This window comes from Panthera pardus, unplaced genomic scaffold, assembly GCF_024362965.1.
Source record: "Panthera pardus isolate Hobbes unplaced genomic scaffold, ASM2436296v1 HiC_scaffold_12, whole genome shotgun sequence".
NCBI classification, from domain to species: Eukaryota; Metazoa; Chordata; class Mammalia; order Carnivora; family Felidae; genus Panthera; species Panthera pardus.
Window position 1 is genome coordinate 61,745,028 of NW_026526677.1, and position 24,076 is coordinate 61,769,103.

At 36.9% G+C, this 24,076-nt stretch overlaps 1 protein-coding gene across 6 annotated transcripts in view; it reads right to left on the reverse strand.

The window, feature by feature from the left end:
* NARS2 (asparaginyl-tRNA synthetase 2, mitochondrial) overlaps positions 1 to 24,076 on the reverse strand; it is a 134,854-nt gene that overhangs the window by 97,887 nt on the left and 12,891 nt on the right. For all 6 annotated transcript variants that reach the window (XM_019449947.2, XM_019449948.2, XM_019449946.2 and 3 more), the window contains one exon: positions 23,389 to 23,469. In XM_019449947.2, the coding sequence (XP_019305492.1) occupies positions 23,389 to 23,469 (81 nt within the window). The remainder of the gene's footprint in view (positions 1 to 23,388; positions 23,470 to 24,076) is intronic.

The window sequence follows — 24,076 nt, forward strand, 5'->3', positions numbered from 1 at the left end:
AAGGATTTCAATGTAACAGTACGAAAGGATATAAATATATTGGTTATACAGGCATACCTTGTTTTATTGTGCTTCACAAATATTGTGGGATTTTGGTGTGTTTTTACAAATTGAAGGTTTGTGGCAACCCTGCAATGAGCAAGTGTATCGGTGCCATTTTTGCAACAGCATTTGTTCACTTGGTGTCTATGTCACATTTGGGAATTCTCGTAATACTTCAAACATTTTCATTATTATTATATTTGTTATGGGAATCTGTGATCAGATCTGTAATTGTTGTGGGATACCATGAACCAGCCACATAAGATGGTGAATTTAATTGATAAATGTGTGTATTCTGATTGTCCCACTGACTGGCTGTTCCATCTCTCTCCCTCTCCTCAGGCTTCCCTATTCCCTGAGACATAACACTGAGATTAAGCCAATTAATAACCCTACAATAGCCTCTAAGTGTTCCAGTGAAAGGAAGAGTGTCACATCTCTCACTTTAAATCAAAATCTACAAATGATCAAGCTTAGTAAGGAAGGGATATTGAAAGCCAAGGCAGGTGGAAAAGCAGCTCTCTTGCACCAGTTAGCCACCTTGTGTGCACCTGTGCGCATAGGAAAAGTTCTTGAAGGAAATTAAAAGTGCTATCCAGTAAACGCATAAATAATAAGAAAGCAAAACAGCCTTATTGTTGATATGGAGAAAGTTTTAGTAGTCTGGATAGAAGATCAAACCAGCTACAACATTCCCTCAAGCCAAAGTCTAATCCAGAGCAAAGCCCTAACTCTCTTCGATTCTAGGAAGGCTGAGGAAGCTGCAGAAGACAAATATGAAGCTAGCAGAAGTTGGTTCATGAGTGTTAAGGAAAGAAGCCGCCTCCACAACATAAAAATGCAAGGTGAAACAGCAAGTGCTGATACAGAAGCTACAGCAAGTTATCTAGAAGATCTAGCTAAGATAATTCATGAAAATGGCTACAATAAACAGTAGATTTTCAATGCAGATAAAATAAGCCTTCTGTTGGAAGAAGATGCCATCTAGGGCTTTTGCAGCTAGAGAGAAATCAATGCTTGGCTTCAAAGCTTCAAAGGACAGGCTGACTCTCTTGTTAGGGGCTAATGCAGCTGGTGACTTTAAGTTGAAGCCAGTGCTCATTTACCATTCCTAAAATCCTAGGGTCCTTAAGAATTATGCTAAATCTATTCTGCCTGTGCTCTATAAATGGAACAACAAAGCCTGGATGACAGCACATCTGTTTACAACATGGCTTCCTGAGTATTTTAAGCCTACTGTTGAGATCTACTGCTCAGAAAAACAGATTCTTTTCAAAATGTTACTGCTCATTGACAATGCACCTGGTCACCCAAGAGCTCTGATGGAGATGTACAACAAAATGAATTGTGTTTTCATGCCTGTAAGTAACACAACATCCATTCTGCAGCTCATGGATCAGGAGTCACTTTGATTTTTAAATCTCTTTCTATAAGAAATACATTTTGCAAGGCTATAGTTGCCACAGATAGTGATTTCTCAGGAAGACTGGGGCAAAGTAAACAGAAGACCTTCTGGAAAATATTCACCATTCTAGATACCACGAACAACATTTGTGATTCATGGGAAGAGGTCAAAATATCAACATGAACAGGAGTTTGTGGATTCCAACCCTCAAGGATGACTTCATGGGGTTCAAGACTTCAGTGGAGGAAGTAACTGCAGCTGTGGTAGAAATAGCAAGAGAACTAGAATGACAAGTGGATCCTGAAGATGTGACTTAAGTGCTGCAATCTCATGACAAAACGTGAACAGATGAGGAGTGGCTTCTCATGGATGAGCTAAGAAAGTGGTTTTTTGAGATAGCATCTGCTCCTGGTGAAGATGCTATAAAGACTGTTGAAATGACCACAAAGGATTCAGAAAATTACAGAAACTTACTTGATAAAATGACAGCAGGGTTTGGGAGGATTGACTCCAATTCTGAAAGAATTGTGGGGGTAAAACGCTAGCAAACAGCACTGCATGCTACATAGAAACTGTTCAAGAAATGAAAAGTCAACTGACAGGGGCAGTTTAAGAAACTGCCACGGCCACCCTATCCTTCGGCAACCACCACCCTGATCAGTCAGCGGTTGCCAACAACATCTAGGCAAGACCCCTCACCAGCAAGAAAAGGTTACAATTCACTGAAAGCTCAGACAATGGTTAGCATTTTTTAGCAATAAAGTATTTTTAAATTAAGGTGTTTTTTTAGACATAATACTAATGCACACTTAAGAGACTCGTGTAGAGTGTAAGCATAATTTTTACATGCACAGGAAATCAAAAAGTTCATTTGACTTGCTTCATTATGATATTCACTTTACTGCAGTGGTCTGGAACTGAACCTGCAGTGTCTCTGGGATATGCCTGCAGTGTGAACTGGGAAGGGCATTCCAGGCATAAGCAAGAGCCAAGGAAGAGATCAGTACGTTATAATATCAGTACAGATTCTGCAACATAACTAATCTTTAAAAAACTACCATTTGTTCAATTGTGATATCAAAGAATAGCCACAGAAATCTGAAAAGACTACTAGAATACTCCTTTTCCAACTACATACCTATATGAGGCTAGATCTTAATCCCCTTCAACTAAAACAACACATTGCAACAGAGTAGATGCAGACAGAAATAAGAGAATCCAGATGTCTTATATTAGTCAGACTTTAATGAGATGTACAAATATAGAAAACAATACCACTTTTCTGAATTCTTTTTGTTTTAGAAAATACATTTATTTTTCATAGAAAATATTTTATTTATGCTAAAATAATGAGTCTATAAGTAACTTTACATGAAGTAATAAAAATTTTAAATTATTCTCAGCTTTGATTTCTAATGTGGCAAATATCAATATACCTCATATAAACAAAAGCTTGTCAGGGTCCTCCATAACATTTTAGTGTAAAGGGGTTTAGGGAATGCTGTACCAAAACAATTTGTCTCCCCCAAGAGGAAACAAAGTAGGTTACTTAACACAATCAAGGCCTAAAAGAAAGCCTTAATAAATAGAAGATGTCCAAATAGAATTATAGGCAGAAGTCTCACCGTCTTCAATACTGAAATCTTCCAATCAAACCTCAAGCCTCCTGCCAGAATAATCTTTATAAAACTGAAATTTTGATTACTCTGAAAACAACACAAAAATCCTTTGATGGTTCCCCAAAGCCTCCCTTGAACTAGCATAAAAGAAACCTTCTCTGGCATTAGCCTTCTAAAGCTTTCTTGCTCTAATTCATACTCATTTTGTGCACCCTACTCAAGTTGTATTGCAAATGCCCTCGTTAATCTCTGGGTCTTTGTACACAGAACATGGCTCCCTCTACCCAGAAGCCCTGAGTGGACTAAGTTACTTGTCCTTCAAGATTCAGCTGATAAAAATCACTGATCCATGAAGGCTTCTTACTACTAATGGCCACGCCTAATGCTCACTCTGAGCCTAGGTTAGGAAAAGGACCCTCCTATGTACTTCCATAATAACCTGTATATGCTAGTCATTCTTTTATCCAGGCACCGTGCTAGACAAAAAGACAAAGCAATGAATAAAAGAGCTCTCCTTGGGAGCTTATATTGCCTAATGGAGAAGAAAGAAAATGAACATGTAAACTAATAAAGATTCAAGATAAGTACAAGTAGTGATAAATGAGTCAGGGATATGGGGGAGTGGGGAGGGCAGTGTTCTGAAGCAGCAACGGGTCAACAGGGACCTCAAGGACTAGAATGGGTTTGCTCTATGAGGGAGGAATATCCCAGACACAAAGAATAGCTAGTGGAGAGTCCAGGAAGTAGAAAGGGGCTTCATACATTTGAGGAGTAGAAGGCAGGTTACTGTAGCTTGAGAAGATTAGGATTAGAGAGAGAGTGTGTTAACAGATTCAGTTGGAGAGGCAGGCAGGAGTGAGATCACTGTAGTGCCTTCATAAATCATGATAAGAAGTTTCGATTTTATTTTAAGAACACAGAGTAACCACTGAAATATTTTAAGCAGTGTTTTGGCATGATGTGTATTAAGATTACACTAGTGTCTGAGAGGAGAACAGATAATAGGAGAACAAGAGTGTAAATGGTGAGACTAATCACAGGCAAGAAAAGACAGTGGCTTAGATCAGAGGGGTAATATTGGAAACAGAAAGAGAGATAATGAGAATTTACACTGAGGTAAATCAACAAAATCTGCTAATACATTGGATGTGGCGTTGAGGAAGACAGGAGAAGCATGAATAAGTTTCACTTTTAGGTTGTTTACTTAATAAACAACTGAACCGGTAGCAGTAACTTTTATTGAGATGGTAAAGACTGGAAGAGGAAGAGGCTATGGAGAGAAGAAGTTGAGAGTTATATCTGAGACATATTATGTTTGAATGTATACTAGACATCAAAGAAAAAACATCAAGTAGGCAGTTGCTTTTACAAATCTGTAGCCCAGAAAGAGAGGGTGGGGATGGAGATAACGGTTTATAGTCATCAGTATGTAGACGGCACACAAAGCCTTGGAACCGGGTAAGATTACTGCAGGAGAGATTATAGACTCCTGCCTCTCAACGGTGATGGTAATGTTTCCCAGCAAATATTTTGGAAACTTTAGGGGGATTTAGTGGACAGGAGTCAAGGTTGTCCTGCAATATGTACAGAGTCCTACATAACTAAGATTTTTCTGGCAATCTTCCAACTTTCTGTTTGATATTAATACAGGCGATCAGCGTAAAATGACCAACAATGCAGATTTGAGCTGTCTGAGAAACAATTACTTTTATCTAGTTCATATACTGGGTCACAGTATAAGGTTTTATTTAGACATGACTTTTGAGCAAAAACATATGAAAATCACAATGGATGATTTTAAAGTTCCTCCCACTCGAATGGGCTTTGATTCAACTAACTTTGCCCTGATCACATAAAGTTTAATAGTGCAATGCAATTTAACCCAGCCTTTCTCTATCCTGCACAACAGAAAATTTTCTTTTGCTAGGTTATTCTGCCATTGGAAGACAGAAAATACAAAGTCAAGAAAAAAGAGACCAAGGACTACCAAAAATTTTTAAATATGTGTATCCCAGGGAGTTTCCTATCATGGGGGTCTAAATTTCTCTCTGTTTCTTTGAGGATTTCCAAGAAAATATTAAATAAGTATTTCGAATTGCTGTTTTTTTTATCTGTTCTCATAGCAGAACAAATATAGCTGAGTAGTTTCAAAATCCCAAGGGAATAGAGTAGAAAAGCCCACACAAATCTGACTCTACGTAAAACACAGAGCAAGGAGAGAGTAAGGAGCAGTAAACTGAACAGTAGAAAAGAAGACAATCAACAATGGAAAATTTGACCTCCAAAGTTACCGAAGCACCCACATCCTATTTGACTCCCTTTTACCCTGTTTCCATCTTCTACTTTGTCCCCTCCTCCCCCACTTACATTTTCCCCTATTTCATTTACTCATAATCCCAGGAGGAAAAGTCAAGAACAGAATGTATAAAGATGAAGCATGGCACAGAAATCTAAAAGGTCTAAAATCAAAACAGCATGCCATTGCCCCGTTTACCCTAATCCGCAATTTCCTTTAAAGAGCATGAAGGAAAAGGAGACTACTTACCATCTGTAAGCTCCACGTAACCAGTGAATATCCTATTTTCTTTCTTTACTGCATTTAAGGGTTTATTGAGAGGCTATGCCTTTCATGACACATATAATAAAGAATCAAAGAATCTCTGAGTTAGATGAGACTTTAATATAACTGCCATTAAGAAAAAAAAAAAAAGACCCTAACACTTAAAAATGTTGTGTTAAATGCTAAGTCAAATGTCATACTGAAACAGTTTTTGGCAAGACTAATAGTAAAATCCAGATTTCTCAGCTTCTAGTACAATTATCTTTCTAATACACCAGGTTGCTCTATTTTTTTTTTTCCCTGTCAGTAGAAACAACACAATAGGATTCAAAATGCTTTTTTAAAAAAGTCTATTAGTCTCTCCTAAGTATGGAATTCTGATTATATAAAACAAAACACAGAAACTAAATCTGTCACATAGTCCCCAAAGGTTGGTGGTTTTGTAGTTTTATGTTCCCTGTCAAGCTGTGTCTCAAAGGGGGCTGGTATCCTGTCATAGGAATTGCCCTGACATGCCATAGACTGCATCCCACATCTATAAAAACCAAACCCAAGGAAAACAGGCACAATAAGCTATATTCTACTTTGATGATTATGGTAGTTTTGAGAGTCTCCTACTATTAACAAGCCATATAAGTAGGTCTTTCAATGATTCAATAATCTCCAGTAAGTCCAGGTCATGTTTCCTTACTTTCCAATCGCTACAAATGTGTGTATCTTGGTATACACTGAACTTCTAATATAAAAATAATCTTTCTTAAAATAAAGATCCATTTACATTCCAGAACACCCACTAGCTAGAACACCCACCCTCAGCCCTGTGAAAGGTTTCATTCTGGCAACTATTTGATCAGCAGAAAAAGAAGTTGTTAGCTCAGACTGTTTGTAAACAGTCCACTTTCCTGCTGAGCAGTCGAGAAAGAGAGAAAGAACAAAGGAAATAACAAGAAAATGGGTTTGGTTGTAAGATCAGAGGGTGAGGCGGGGGCAAAACAAAAGGTGAATAAACAATGCTGCCTTACCTTTTTTTTTCTTTCAGGAGAGAAACAATGCTAATTGCCAAAAGTCAAATTTGCTCCCAAATATGAAGGGGTAAGGGAAAATGTAGCAACCATTTTCTTCATTATCATTTAAAAAATATTAATTTTGCCATATTAGTTATCAGACTGGGGCTATAAAGACGGATATGACATGCTTCTAGCTTGTCCCATTTTCTAGCCCTTTCCATGAGAAGGGAAATCTATTGTCCAGAGTTAAGTCTCCAAACCACTTGTACGTATCAACTAAACGAATATCTCACATTTACTGAGATAAAGGAAAAAGTGAGAACCCTAAGAGGAGGCGGGAAGGAAATATTCAAGCAATAAAGGCTAATTTGAAATATGACTTATCAGAAAAATTCCACTTTAGCTCTTTCTGATCATAAAAGCATTGGTTCCAAACCTTTTCGTCAACACTTTAAAACTTCTCTTTCGCTCCCTCCTTTCCATGTTTACCATCGCTACCAAGACCTGGTCTGTATCACTTCATATCTAGATTTTATGTCCATGATCTACTACCTACTCCTATCTCTCCCTCCTTCTACCCTATTCTTGATGCTTTCATCGAGCTTATAAATCCTCACTGGTTTTGCAGTGTGTCCTCTACTCTGTTCTAAGCTCCTTTACCTTTTCAGGCTTCTTTCTATTATTTTCAATTAAAACCTCTCAAAAACAGAAAAACATATTGAAAATACTCTTCAAACCTAACTGATCTTGTTCCCTCCATTTACCTTAGTCATTCTTACCCTCAGTGTTTGTTTTTGCTGTTCGCCGAGATATAATGCTTCACCAATCTTCTCCACCTAATCATTTACTGGTTTATAATGTTATTCAACTTTGTATGCACTCATGTCTTCCCTAGTTCCTTCCTGATAGGGACGATTTTATACTTCTTTTGTCCCTCCTAAAGGACTTGGCTACCACTAGACATAATAGACACTCAAATCTTTATAAAACAAAATTGCACCAAGCATCTTGAATCCTTGTCAAATTTCTAAGAAAGCCTGTCCCTTATGTCCCATACCTCCTCCCAGTATAAAAATTGAATCCAATCAACAATGTAAAAACATTTTCCTGCAGTTGCTGTGTGGAGCAAAGCAAGATGATGATACTTGGAACAGAAGGGCTTGGTCATCTTCACCTGTGGCTGTGGTACTTAAGAACAAACTATTATAAGGCATATGAATATAAATGGTATATGGAATGGAATATATATTATGGATATATATATAATATATAATATATATATATATATTATTCTGTATATATTATAAATATAATATGGCAAAATATGGTGCTACTCAAACATCATCAAAAAAAGATTTGTATCATTTTTGGAGATCAAAGTGTCTCCTTAAGTCAACAATGCCATGGAATGCTTCCTTCAAGGATGGCAACCATAAAATAAGTGTCTGACTTTCAACAAAAATCCATTCCTCAAAACAATTAAATGGCATTGGCCCTAAAAAGAATAAGCTCAAAAGAGTTTTCTAGTGTTTATGAAGCTGACCTTTTCATTTGAGCACTTAACTAAATTCTAATGTCTGGACCAGAAACATTAAAGTTCATGTTAACAAAAAAAAAAAAAAAAAAAAAGGAAAGTCAACTTCATACTTTAATTATTTAATGTATTCTAATTTAATTATTTAATTTTCAACAAAATGGATGGAGCTAGAGTATTATGCTAAGCAAAATAAGTCAAAGACAAATACCATATGATTTCACTCACATGTGGAATTTAAGAAACAAAACAAAAGAGCAAAGGAAAAAAAAAAAAAAGACAAAACCAAGAAACAGACTCTTAACTACAGAGAAGGAACTGATGGTTACCAGAGGGGAGGTGGGGAGGGGAATGGGGGAAAATACAGGATGGGGATTAAAGAGTACACTTATCATGATAAAAAAAACTTAAAAAAATAAAATGATAAAAAATAAGCAATGGAAACAACCATTTGTAGAAAAAAACAATCTCCTCCATATTAAAAGTTTAAAGGTTTTAACAGATGTGGACTCGCCATCATAACTACTGGGAAAATACAGGCCAGGAGTAGAGATGACAAAAACAACAACAAAAAATGTGCCTTGGTGCTGACATGCATAAACTACTTTCTAAATATATCCAGAATCCAACCACATTTTAGGATCTACCATTTCAACTCTGGTCTAAACCCCTATCATCTGTCTACCTGGATTACTGCATTAGATTCTTAAGTAGTTCTTCTTCTGTACTTACCCACCTACCATTTATTTTCCATACAGCAGAGTAATTTCATTAAAACAGACGTGATTTACATCATGCCTTTGCTTAGAACTCCCTAATGACTTTGCATCTCACTACAAGTTAAATTTCTCACAATGGCCTTTTGTAAAGCCCTCTATCTGAGGTTTCTGGTAGGAATCTTGATCATCACAATGATTAGGGAGAAGTATTGGTGTTTAGTGGGTACTATCGGTTTCAAATATTCCATGGAACATTCTTGTGAATTATGTGAATTTTGTTCTTTCAATATACTCTGAATTTTCCAGGATGCATCTTCCATGTTAATTAAGGGAAGCTTGCACTTTGGTGTAGAACTCTACACCAAGAATTATTCACTATATCACAAAATCCCATCATCATTAGCAACACATTTCATGGCTTTAGAGTCACTAATACAACATATCTATTTAAATCCTAATTTACAGCTCTCAAAGTGTGAGCAACTCTATATAATGGCTTGCCTATCTAGACTTGTCACACCACAGCATTCATACAACGAAATATGCAAATTATATTACTTTCACCTAATGTCTTCTTTATAAGGAAGCTGGGAACACTGTATTATTTTCTTTTTAAAATAAAGTGCTTAAAAGCTTCTATTATCTATACTTCAAGAGAAAAAGGGGTTATCACAATACACTTGTTATAGTGCACCTTACGAAGTTAAACATCACAGCCCTAGATCATCTGCCCCTACTCCCAACCTGTTACACCACCAGTCTGAGTTTCCCTCCTTCACTACATCTACACTGGCCTTCATGGTTATTTCTTAAAAACTTTAGGCAGCTTCAGGCACAGGGCCTTTGTATTTGCTGTTCCTTCTGACTGAAGAATGTTCTTCCCCCAGGCATCAACATTACTCACTCACTCCCTCACATCCATCATATTTTTGTTTGAATATCTTCTGAGTCTTTTTCTGACCACCCAGTTTAAACCTGAATGCCCTTCCAACAACTTCCTAACCTCTTTTCCCCGACTTTAATTTATTCCACAGTACAAATCACCATCTGTTCTGATTATCCATTGCCCAGTAACACAACACTCTAAACCTCAGTGGCTTAAAATAAACATCTACTGCTATCTTTCATGATTCTGTGGGTTGCTTAGGCTCATCTGGGTGGTTCTTGCTTGGGATCTCTTATGTGGTTACAGCCAAATGGCTGCTGGGACTGAAGTCATCTGAAGGCTCAACTGGGCTAGACACCCAAGATGATTTCTTCAACCACAAGTCTGGTACCTTAGCTGGGATGGCTCCAACAGCTGGGTGCTGGCCTGGAATCTTTGTCTTTAGCTTTCCCACATGACTAGTGTGGGCTAGCTCAAAGCATGATGGTCTCATGGCAGTCAGACTTCTCATACAGATGCTGCCTTCCCCTAGAGCTGACATTCCAAAAGACCAAAGGCAGAAACTAAGGTTTTGACCTAGCTAAGGAAGCTTCATTTCTATCTTGCTTTACGGGTTACACAGAAACGGCTCAAATGAAGTGTGGGAGGGGACAACAGAAGGGTTTTAACACTGGGAAGCAGAGTATACTAGGGAGCTACCTTTTGAGACAGTCACTACAATACCTAATACACTATATATTTTACTCACTGTGCTTCTCTTTCTACAATTATTCATCGCAGAAAGTGAAAGATAAAATTAAGAGCAAAAATCAAAGACAGAAATATCAAAAAGAGTCACAAATTGCCTACTTTGTCCTGTGGACATCATTGACCACTCTAGCACCTAATTTCTCTTGTCAGAGAATTCCCCTAGCAGACTTACCAAACAAAATGTGACCTACATTTGACATTTAATAATTCTGTACAATAACCATATATAATCCAATTAAACATTTAGTTATTCCATCTACAGTTTCATGTGTCAGCTTTATCTTCTGGATAAAGATTTGAGGACCAGCTCATTTTATTATATTTTTAAAGATTTTATTTTTAAGAAATCTCTACACCCAATGTGGGGCTGGTACTCACAATCCCCAAATCAACCAAGAGTCACATGTTCCATTGACTGAGCCAGTCAGGTGCTCCCCTGCTCATTTTAATTTAAAAAACAATTTTTAATAAAAATCCTCAACATGACACAATATGAAGCTGTGCTTACTAGTACATAACAGGGAAAAAAAACTGAACTAGCTAGTGAATTCTCCTAGTTGGTAGAGGCAAAAGAGTTATAGGTATAGGGGAGAAAAGGATGTTCACCATAATCACCTAGCTTTTTAAGCCTGTTTCTACATTTGATGTCGTATATTTAAGAGTTTCTCCAAAGGCAGTAGCTTTTAATATTGACTGCACCTGGTAAGCTTTAAAAATTCCCCAGGCTAGATGACATCTCAGACCAATTAATTTGGATTTCTGGGGGCACAGCCCAGGTATTCATACCTTTTTTTTTAAATTTTTTAAAAATGTTTTTATTTATTTTTGAGACAGAGATAGAACATGAGCAGGGGAGGAGAAGAGAGAGAGGGAGACACAGAATCTGAAGCAGGCTCCAGGCTCTGAGCTGTGAGCACACAGCCCAACACGAGGCTCAAAATCACAGACCATGAGACCATGACCTGAGCTGAAGTCAGATGCTTAACCGACTGAGCCACCCAGGTGCCTCATGGTATTCATACTTTTTAATGTTTCTAGGTGAATTAAACATGCAGTCAAGATTGAGAATCACTGCCTCAAATTCTCCTTTTTCCTTTACCCCCAGCAGTCTCTTCTAAACAAGGAGCATAAAAAAAAAAAAAAAAAAAGAAACAGTAAAAGATTTTAATTTTTTCAAAAGAAGGCGAAAAAGGGAGGAACTTTTTTTTTAAAGAAAAAAAAAAAAGGACAGAGGCACCAAGTAAGATGTTTAAAAGAAATCCAAATGCATAAGCAATCACAATAAACATTAGTGGACTAAATTAAACAGGAAAAGGACAAAGACTAAGTGATTTAATGTTTTCAAAAATCTAAATTATACGCTGTTTCCAAGATTACAATTTAAACATAAGACAAAATCAAAAGGTTAACAGTAAAACAATGAATGACAGGAAAAAGCATGCCAAATATTGATCAAAACCGAGTTAGTATGGTGAAGTCAACATCAAACAGAATAGACAATGAGGCAAAAAACAGTGCTAGAATGAAAGAGGCCCACTATAAAACTACACATTGATTTTATTCAAGTGGTTCTAAGTTTGTATATACCCAGTAGCATAGCCTAAAGAACACATAAAGCAAAAACTATGAGAAAAAATGGAAAAAGTACCAGAGGATTTTAACATACCAGTAAATGGCAGATAAAGTATACTAAATATCAGTAAACATATTACATACATATCTGCATATACAATAATCTTGTTCTAATACATATATATTGAAAACTGTACCCAATAAATGAAAAATATACTTCCAAAGATAAGCACAACATTTAATAATACAAAAAATATAAAGTGCCTAGGATTAAATATAAAAAGGTATTCATAATCTGTATAAAGAAAACGATTAAACTCTTTTGAAAAAGATTAAAAACTCCTAATACAGAGTGATCTATCATGTCCAGGGATAAGAATTTGATACCATAAAGATGCCAGTTTTTCCAAATTGATCTACAGAATCAGTGCTATTCAATTAAAGGCCAGATAGAGTTCCTTTTGGGGCTTGTCAACATGATTGATTAATTTCTATGGAAGAGAAAAAGATCCAGGATAGCCAAGAAACTCCTAAGAACGGGTAGAAAGATTCTTACTACATGTTAAGATTTCTTAAATAGCTATAGCAATTGAGAGAGTGAGGTATTGGCATAGGAATATTCTCATAAACCACTGAATACAACATACAGAAACACACACATATGTGGAAACTTGATTTATGACAGAGTTGGCAACTGTGATCACAAGAAGAGAAATGAACTATTCAATAAACAGTGTTGAAACAGTTATCCATTAAAAAAAAAACCGGGACTCTTACATCATATTCAAAACTCAATTCCAGGTAGATTAAAGACATATGTATAATGCACAAGCTATAAAATTTTTAGGAGACAATAAAAGATTTCTTTAAAAAACTTTTTTAAATGTTTATTTATTTTTGAGAGAAACAGAGTGCAAGTGGGAGAGGGGACAGAAAGAGAGACAGAATCAGAAGCAGGCTCTAGGCTCTGAGCTGTCACCACTGAGCCCGACACAGGGCTCAAACTCACAAACCGTGAGATCATGACCTAAGCTGAAGTTGGATGCTTAACCAACTGAGCCACTCAGGCATCCCAATAAAAGATTTCTTAAGCAAGATACAAAAGCACAAACCATAAAGGAAATGACTGAAGCTTGACTAAATTCAAATTAAGAACTGTTTATCAAAAGATACTATAAAGAAAGAGAAAATGCAAGCCAGAAACTGAGATAAAATATCTGCAACAATACACTCAACAAAGGGTAAATATTATCCAGAATATAAAAACACTGATATGAAAAGACAACACAATAGAAAATATTATAGAAAAAGAAATGAGTGGCCAATAACCATAAGAAAACATTCCCAACCTCAATATTTATCAGAGAAAATGACATCAAGATCTCATTTTACATCCTTGAGATTGGTGAAATTTTAGAAGACTAAAAATATCAGGTGTTGGCAAGGATGTGGAACAGCACACCCTACTGGTGGGAGTTTGAATACATTCTTCTCTTTCAGTAAAAATCTGGATTTATGTAGCAAAACTGAAACTAAAAACATGCACTTCCACTATGTCGTAAATACTCTTGAAGGCATATTGGAATCACCTGGAGAGCCTTAAAAAATACTAATGCTTAAATCTTATTTCCCAGAGATTTGGATTGAATTGAAATATACAGAGGGGAAAAAAAAAACACACCAAAAACAAAAACCCAACTAATCACAGAATAGTATGATTCCATTTGTATTAAGTTGAAAACCATGCAAAAAGAAACAATGTTTTGCCTACAAGCACACCCATGTGGTAAAAATATTTTTTTTATTTATTACTTTTTAAAGTTTATTTATTTTGAGAGAAAGCAGGAGCAGGAGAGGGACAGGTGGGGGGGGGGAGAGGGAGGGAGGGAGGGAGGGAGGGAGGGAGGAAGAGAGAGAGAAAGAGAGAGAGAGAGAATCCCAAGCAGGCTCCAATTATCAGTGCCCAATGCAGGGCTCAATCTCACTAACTGTGAGAACATGACCTGAACTTAAAAGACTCAGCTAGCCAGGCATCCCTAAAACTATTTTAATGTTTGTTTATTTTTGAGAAAGAGAGCAAGCACAAGCAAGAGTGGGGGAGGGGCAGAAAAAGGGGAAAACAGGATCCGAAGTGGGCTCTGCACTGACAGCAGCCAGCCCAACATGGGGCTTGATCACAAACTGTGAGATCATGACCTGAGCTGAAGTCGACACTTAACTGACTAAACCACCCAGCCACCCCTAAAACTTTTTTTTTTTTAAAGCACAGGAAAACAAACATAAAATTGGCACAGTAGGAAAAGGGAGGGAGATGGAATGGGAAAGGCACAAAATGAGGGATCAAAGGTACTAACAATGTTCTATTTCTTAAGTTCAGCAATGGGTACAGGTGTATGCTTTACACTGCCTACATAGCTTGCATTATTTGATATCTACATGATATTTAATAAAATAAATTAAGAATTACTCATAGGTTACTTATACAAAAACAAGCAGTACTTAAAGCTCTTGTCAACCATAGGTTATCAGTAAATGTTGTTATTCTCCTTCCCCAAGGAAAATAAAAGGCTGTCTGGGAAGAATGGCCAAAAAGAAAAGGCAAGGATACTTCATTTTAGTGTGGTGCTCAGCCCTTAACAGTAGTCTGCTACCTCATGAAGAATCTTTAACTTCAAAACTTTAATGTTTTGGTATCTTTCTCAAAAGCCAGTTTCAGGAGTCAATGTGATGTGTACAAACAGCATTTACTTGACTGGCAAACAGTTCTTGTTTAAACTACAACTCTGTCCCTTAACTGTGCGGTCTTTGGTAAGCTGTTTTTTTTGTTTTGTTTTGTTTTGTTTTTAAATCTGAGCCTGGTTTCCTCATGTAAAAATGAAAGAGAACTTACTCTACAAATATTTATGGAGCACCCACCATGTGCCAGAGAATGTACCAGGTATTATACAATAATGTACAAGAAACACACGGTATTTGTTCTCCCAAAGGCAAACAAATTCCTACTTCAAAAGGTTGCTGAAAAGATGATATAATATAAAGGAACTTGACATGGTGCCTGAAATATACTTGATATTCAATAAATGTTATTTCTCTTTCTTTTTCTGCCTGGATTACTTAAAGCTAATAAAATGGGATTAGTCCTTTTAGAAAGCCTGTATAGTGGTCTAACATTACAAAAAACACCAATGAAATAACATACATACAATCAAGTACTATAAAAGTATTAGTTGACTTAACATACTGTACAAAACATTAGATGTTATTAGTTTGATCTATCATCAGAATAAAATACTGGCATCTGAATCAAAGTAAAACTATTTTAAAATTATGAACCGAAGCATAACTGGATTCAGATTTCACAGTGTTTTTATATTCTTAATGATTTGACTTAAAATGTATCCTTGTAATATCTGCAATTTTCTTTTAATATGTCTGGCTTTCAAAGTCACATTATTTTGGTGGCATTTATTATTCTGGATTTTGTTTTTCCCATTTAAAAATGTCTTGCAAATTCATTTGCTGAGAAGCAAAACAGAAATAACTTTGTAAGTCAAATAGCACTAACTAGCACAGTAGTTTTCACAAGAAAGGAGGATTAACAAATATTTACAAGATGAATCAAATAGTGCAATTTTAGTCCAGTTGTGTGGCTGATGAGATTAGATCATTTTAAGAACGTACTCTACTTGGTGGATGCCGTAGGATGGAAGAAATAGCTCAGTCTTCCGAATGAGACCTAGTAGCAGCAGGCTGTATGGGCTCACAGTCTGAGGGATTTTTCTTTTTTTTAAACCGTGTGTTGATTCACAAAATCCTCACTTCACAGTGGAAACAGCAAAAACCCAGTATCAGGTCAGTGCTCTTCTCAATGCCCCAGAAAGCAGATTTGCTTCTCTTAATCTACTGTGATATTCTTTCTTCTCTTTAATTAGTTTCATTGAAAAAGTAATGTATCTGGTTAAAATTGGAAAAGAAAAGTTAAAAAATTTGGTAATACACTGACAGATGATTCATAAGAAATAGCACCCACGCATATTGCTGACAGAAATAAAGGCTAGTACAAACTCTCAAGAGAAAACGAGAACAGTGACTGCCTAGGGCAAGGAGAACTGGGTAGCTGAGAGTCAGGAGTGGAAGGGAAACTAATTTTTTAAACACCCTTTGTCACTTGTGAACAACGTAACTTTTACATATTTTTGTTGTTGTTGTTTTTAAGTAATACAAGCAGATGATTAAAAATTCAAAGCACACAAAACAGTAGGCCCCAGGCCCGGGGCAAACACTAGTATGTATGTCTCTTATCTATTTTCCTAGATATGCGTTGTAGGCATTTTTCACATGGCAGAAACTGGATGCCCCTAGCAGAAATGAACATTCTCGACAAAGAAGAAAAGGATTAATCTTAAAGCTGAAAGTTCTGCAAAGCTAAAAGCGCCCACAGAAAATATTCATCAAAACAAGTATCCTGGGTGCCTGGGTGGCTCAGTTGGTTAAGCGTCCAACTCTTGATCTCGGCTCAGGTCATGATCTCACAATTGGTAAGTCTGAGCCTCACGATGGGCTCTGCGCTGACAGTGTGAAGCCGGCTTGAATCCTCTCTCTCTCTCTCTCTCTCTCTCTCTCTCTCTCTGCTTCCCCAATTCTCCCCAATTCTCTCTCTCAAAATAGATAAATAAACTTAAAAAAAAAAAAAAGCCCAAGTATCCAAATGTCCCACCAATGTCAGGTAGCGTGGAGGACACAATTGTTCCCCATAAGAAGTTTACAATCTACATGAGGAAACAAAACAGATGTAAAAAAAAACCCAGTAAAGAACAACTGAATGTCAAAATAGGCTATACAGCAACTGAACACAAGTACAACAGGATTTGGAAGAAGGAAAAGCTTCACGTTAGATGAAAAAGTTGTTCTGAAAAGAGGTTGGACCTGGGTTAGCCCTCATACCATCTTGAAGGTTTAAAAGAAACAGGTAAGAGTATTAAAAAAGTGCAAACATCAAGCAGAACCAAAATGATGCGTGTCATAAATGACTTAGCCATAAAAACATAAAAGAAGTAAAATTTCTGAGGTCCAGCAACTTACGGTTACCATTTCTAAAATGCACAACAGTTTGGAAAAGAGAAAGTTTTGTTTATTAAGTTTTGCATATTATTATCTTATTAAGTTTGCATATGAACTTTAATTTTTGAAAAGCAGTTTTAAGTTTTCATACGTGTCACTTAATCCTTACAACTTATAAACATAGTGTCAATCACATTTTACAAGTGAGAAAACTGAGGATTGTTGTGGTAAAAAGTAGTTCAAAGTAACGAGTCTTTTTTTCCCCCTTTTTAACTCTCACATTTGGCATATGACAGAGGGGTAGTTGCGCAGACCCACTCCTCAGTGAAACTGATGAAAGCTATAAAATAAAAAATAAAAAACACACCTTACCCTCACCCCAGCCATTCAAAGTCTCTGGGAATGGTCCTAAGGATATACTGCAAATGAAGAAACATCTATTCAAGAAAATCTACCAAAACTTGGTAAGGACAAGTGGTGTTTGAATGACAACCCACTCCCCCTCCCTTCCCCATCACAGCTCAGCATGACAGAAACTCCATTCCAGATAGATAAAACAGCCAATGAAAGAAGGCTTTTTTTAAACCTCAGCTCCCAGCTGGAGGACTACCTTAGCAGGAGGGACAGCATGCCAGCATTTCTCACCTTCTCCACAGCTACCTACTGCTGAAGCTAAGTTCTGGGTGAATGTGGCCAAGAGGTAGGGTCTCCCTTCTTCTGCCTAGTCCCTGCTGATCAGAAGGAGGCTCGGCCTTGGGCAAGGCACTAAGAATACTGGGCCCTGATTCTCTTGCCCAGCCTCACAGGGTGTGGGTTCCACGTTGGGAGAGGCAAGCCGAGGAGACGTGGGGCTGCCACCCACTCCGTGGAGCTCGGTTGCTATACTGGCATGTCACTTAGAGAGAAGTGTCCATTGTCCCTGCCTCCAGTACCACAGCCTGGTTCAGAGATTTTGCCCAGGGATAGAAGCAGGCTATAAAAGCACTTTCAATTCCTTTTTAAAGAAACCAACTTCATTTGCAACAGAGTATGGAGAAGTTCAAACCTAAGGGTACTCTTAAAAAATGCTTGTGCTAAAAGGCTAATGCTAGCTATGGACAGATTCACTGGAGACAAAGACTAAACTGCAAACCTGAGAGATAGCAGGGAGGAGACTTTGTGGGCTCAGGATACATTCAAACACTGACTTTGGGAAGTACACCTTTAAAGGGGCCTGAATTTGACTGGATCAGTCTGTGAAGCAATTTATGCTCCAGAATATTGTTGAAAACAATAGCGCAATCACCTGGAATTGGTGGAGTTTAAGAGCTGGGTGTGCTATGGGAAAGAGATGGCCAGAGAGTCCAGCCAGAATCAATGCCATCTCTGGGAGATTATGGGCATACCAAGGCTGTGCCACCCAGGGGCAACATCAGAGGCTTCATTCACACTGCTGGAGAAATGGAGGGAATAGACTTGTTTCTAGGATAGAAAAAGAACTCCTATACTCAACAACAAAAAGACAACTAAGCTAATTAAAAAATTGAAAAAAGACTTAAGTAGACACTTCTCCAAAGATATACAAATGACCAACAGGCACATGAAAAGATGCTCAACATTCTTTGTCATTAAGAAAGTGCAAATCAAACCCACAAAGAGATACTGCATCCATTAGAATGGCTATAATGAGAAACTGAAAATTACAAGCATTGGCGATGATGCAGTGAAACTGGAACCCTCACACACTGCTGCTGGGAATATAATATGGTGCGGCCACTGTGGAAAATTAATTTGGCAGTTTCTCAAAGAGTTAAACATAGAATAGTCATATGACCCAGCAGTTCCACTCCTTGGTATATACTCAGAAGAACCGAAAACAAGTGTTCAAACAAAAACTTGTACACAAATATTCAGAGCAGCATTATCAGTAACATCCAAAGGTAGAAACAACCTAACGTCTACCAGTGAATAAATGGTTGAACAAAATATGGTATATCCACACAGTATAATATGACTTAGTAATAAAAAGAAATGAAATTCAGATACATGCTACAACAGAAGCCAGACACAAAAGGCCACATATTGTATGATTCCATTTATACGAAATTCCAGAACAAGAAATCCATAGAGCGAAAAAGTAGATTAGAGGTTACTAGGGGGAGAGGGGAATGAAGAGCTTCTGCCACAGAGCTTCTGTCGGAGTGATGAAGAAGTTTTAAGAAACGGATAGTAGTAACGGTTGTATCTCACTGTAAACAGAACTAATGGTATTGAATTGTACACTTAAAAATGGTTAAAATGGTAAATTTTATGTTACATGTATTACCACACACACAAACACAAAAGCAAACCAATCTAATGCCAAACTTCAATATACAGTGTAAGATTCAGCATGAAAATCTTAGTGTGAGACTCCCCACAGTATGAGATTCAGCTATGAAATTACACATCTTCTTGGGTTTCATTTAACAGGCTTACACTTTCAGTTCATTCTTAGCTTTAAAAAGTATTTAAATGTGTAATTTCTAGGCTTGAATAATATTCCTATTATATGAAGTATTACTTTTAGATTTTCTCAGCCTAATTTAATTTCACAATGTGTGACCATTTATCTATCATGCTTTGGCATAACAGAATTGTAATTTTAAAAACTTAAATTGCAAATGGTCAAAAGCAAAAAGCAAACAATGAAATACAACTTCATACCCTCTGGGTATGGCTATGTTTAAGAAACAAAAAAACAAAAACAAAAGGGCAATAATAAGGGTTGGCAAAGATGTGGAGAAACTGGAACCCCATGCATTGTGGGTGGTAACGTACGATGGTGCAGCCACTTTGGAAAATGGTTTGGCAGCTTCTCAAAATATTAAACACAGGGTTACCATATGACTCAGCAATTCCACCCAAGAGACATGAAATCATATGTTCATCGAAATGTTTTCACAAATGTTCATAGTAGCATTATTCATAACAGCCAGAAGATAGAAACAACCCAAATACCAAACAACTGCCAAATGGATAAACATAATGTTGTACATCTACACAACAGTATACTAGTTGAATGTGAAAGGGAATGAAGTACCAATAAATGCTACAGCATGAATGAACTTCAAAAACTTCGTGCTAAGTGAAAAAAAGCCAGAAATGTTATATGATTCCATTTATATGAAATGTTCCCCAAAAGACAAATCTGTAGAGAGCAGTTTAGTCGTTCCCTAAAGCTGGGGGTGGGAATGCGAAGGGACTGCTAATGGGTACCAGGTTTCACTTTGGGGTGATGAAAAGGCCTAAAATTAGATTGTAGTAACTGATGGCTGCACAATCTGGTGAATATACTAAAAACCATGGAACTGTATGTTTTAAGTGGGTAAGTTTTATGGTATGTAAACTATATCTCAATAAAGTTCTTTTAAAAATCTGCTCCATCTTTTCATTCCTATAGCTACCCAAGTTTATTTTCTATCATTTACCAATATGAACCTTCTAATTTGTCCACCCAGAGTCCAAGGAAAACCCCACACTCATTTCAATTACTTGACTCTGCTCACAGTGTTCCCCTATGAGGAATATTCTCCCTAGGTTACACTCAAGTCACAAATTCATTTTGAAGATTTTCCTGACCAAGTCAATCCTCATGGACCTAATTTTCCTCTAGATTCCATGCCACTTGTAATTGGTAACAGTGTAACCTCAAATACATTCATAAAGCAGTTTCATCTTTGAGAATGAACAGCTAATTTTTGTCATAATCTCTAATTCTTGGCTTTAATCTCTTTTACCTTCTCAGAGACGAGCTAGCATCTTGAACACAGGTGGTACAAATGTCTGCTGAATAACATACACATGCCTTGAATGCAACTTCCTCCATATGTGTTCAGTAGTACCAAAACCTTAACAAATATCCAAAGTCTTAAAGCAGGAAACAGAAGTGAAGAAAAAGGAACTAAAATGCTGGGACATGCTATCACTTCTCAAGAGTGTTTTAGAGAAGCATGCGTTCCTATAGTGCATTTCAAGGTGGCCATTTACTATTGTCCTCAAACTTGGGTGTGGACTAGGCATCCTTAACTTTAAATAGTTACTAACACTTCATTGTTGTCACAGTAAAAAAGAGCACTATAAAGAGAAGGAAGAATTTAAATATGCAACTCTACTTCCTCCTAACAGTGGGGTGCCAAGATTCAAACCCCAGTGCCTTTACATGCAGTCAGGAGGAAATTAACACAATGACCCTCGGAATTAGTACTGAACAGAGGTGTGTGAGGCGGGAATAAGAAGGAGCACTGCTTTCAAAGGACAGAGGGGCAGCAGGGGCAGAAGACAAGTCTTAAACACCAAACTTCTAAAAGCAACAAAGACAGCAGGTCATAGCAGAGAAGCCACCAATTGCTGAAACCCGATCGAAAGCCTGACTGCAGGAGCCTACAAAATTTCAGAGCATTTCTTTCTGGTATCCTGTATAGGCAAGTCTAATTCCACTATATGAAATTCTTTAACCTGGCCCTGAAATGACACAAACACTGAACACTTCTCATTTGTTTAGCTTCAGAAATATCTTTCCCTTCTCCTGTATTTATACTTATCTGGTAGCTTGCCTTATATTGTTTAAAAGCCAAAACACACAGACTGTAATCATTCAGACTTGCTTACGGGATTTCCCTGGTAGCAAAGCAGTTATCTTCAAATGTATCATTATTTCAGTTTATTACAGATTTTTTTTACTTGTTTAATTTGGGTCTCTTTAATAATTACCTTCTTATTTGTAAAAAAACTCCTTTAAATTATACCTTTCTTTCCCTGTCATTTGGTTTTTAATATTCGGTTGCTTAGAATAAGGGACTATGACATGTAGTTAAGGTGGGTAACTCTTCTTCACTTCAGTATTCAGAAGACTATTAAGGTGCGGAAAAAATACACAACATAAATGCTTAAAGAGAATGTTTTTCATAATGTAGGTATTGTTCTTTTATCATTTGCTACCTTTTTTGAACTCATATTTATAGATGCTAACACTACCAGTTTAAATGTTCAATGAAGAATTTTTATTTTGCGTTTTTGCAAAAACTATCAAGATTTCTTCAAACTATGTATGAATATAGACAGCATTTGATTATCATTTTGAATAATGCCTTCAACACATCAGGACAACTTCTCCCAGTGAATACTTTGTTCAATAATAAGAGAAAGCACCATTATCAAGAGTCAGGATGTTCAGAACTAGAGCAGAACAATTACATACAGGTCTTGCCATTTAATGGAATCACCCAGATGTATAAATAAGAATTCTGACTTCTTAGAGATAAAGAAACCACTTAATAAATGAAAGAAATACAAAAAGCACCACTTATCAACATAATTTCTCTTTGTGTATTATTGTATTACTGGCCAATGATTTTAAACAGGCTGTGAAATTGGTAAATGAATTTCAACTGCCTACAAGTAAAAAAAAAACACAAAAAACTGGTAACTTTCAAATAATGTGCAACAAGGGCAAGCTGACAATGCCTGGCATATACCAGGAGCTCAAAAAATTACTGCTGAACAAAGAATTAAAATTGGAGCATTCATGGGGTACCTGGGTGGCTTAGTTATTAGTTAAGCGTCCAACTTCAGCTCAGGTCATGATCTCCCACTTCGTGGGTTTGAGTCCTGCGTCTGGCTCTGTGCTGACAGTGCAGAGCCTGTTTGGGATTCCCCCTTTCTGCCCCCCCCCCCCCCCCGATTCGTGCTTTCTCTATCTCTCAAAATAAATGAATAAACTCTAAAAGATAATAAAAAAAAAATCAGAGGCTTCATGAAGTATACATGAGGTATACATTTCTTATGAAAACATGTTTTTAAAAGACTTTGGAGAAGAAAATATCCACATGTATACTTTCTTATTTTATCTTTTAAAATATGACTCATATCCAAAAATATTAACTAGGGCTTAACATGCACAAAAGGGATCTTAAAATCTTTATTAATCTCTTCAGGGTTTTCTCGTTCACCAATTCATAGTTGTAGAAGGAAAGCAAATGAAGTGCAAAATTAAAGACCCATTCCTTTGAGTCGCAGTGCAAGTAAGATAGCCAGTAGGACAGGAAATCAGAGAGGTTTGAATTTTCTATGTATGTTTTTTAAGGATTACTACTGACAACATTTCAGGTTCTAGTCATGGTCTATCCATACAACTCTTATTAAATTTAAAGCAAACCCTCAAAAGAACAATATTGAAGAGCAACCTATCCTTCAAGATGAGAAGCACAACTTACTTCAACTTGGAACAGTTCTCCAGCCCCTTCACAGTCATTGGATGTGATTATTGGAGTATGAATATGGACAAAGCCACTGTCCTGGAAAAAAAGAAAACCCACTTTTTTTCAGTACATGTGTACATGAAACAACTCTATTATACTATTAAAAGAGCACTAAGAGATTGCCATATCAAATCCCTAACCCCCCAAATGTAACTATTGAGATATCAAGCTGAGGCTTCCACTGTACACAGCAGCACAAAGAATTTTAAATCAAAAACTGACTTAGACATTACCTAATCCAGTATCACTTCAAAACAGCATCAGAAACTGAGGCCCAGAGAGATTTAATGAAACATTCACCTATTTAGTCAGTGGCAGAGAGAGCCAGGAGTGGAACCTAGGCCTGCAGGGTCTCTCTGGTGCTGTTTTTTCTTCCCACTTCTCTAGCACACTAGTAGTGATTTAACATACACACACACACTTAAGGCTAATGCATAATAATGCTGCCTGTATTGCTAAGGGACTACAAATGATCAATATGAAGTTCAGCTATTTTGGAATGAGACCTCTAATTGTCACAGACCACCAAAAAGGAGAAAAATTAAAGTTGACAAATAGGGACTGGAGAAATACATAGCAAAAAAGGCAGAAATGATTTTTAGGAAGTCTGTCATTAAATTGATGGCACAGCACACTACACATG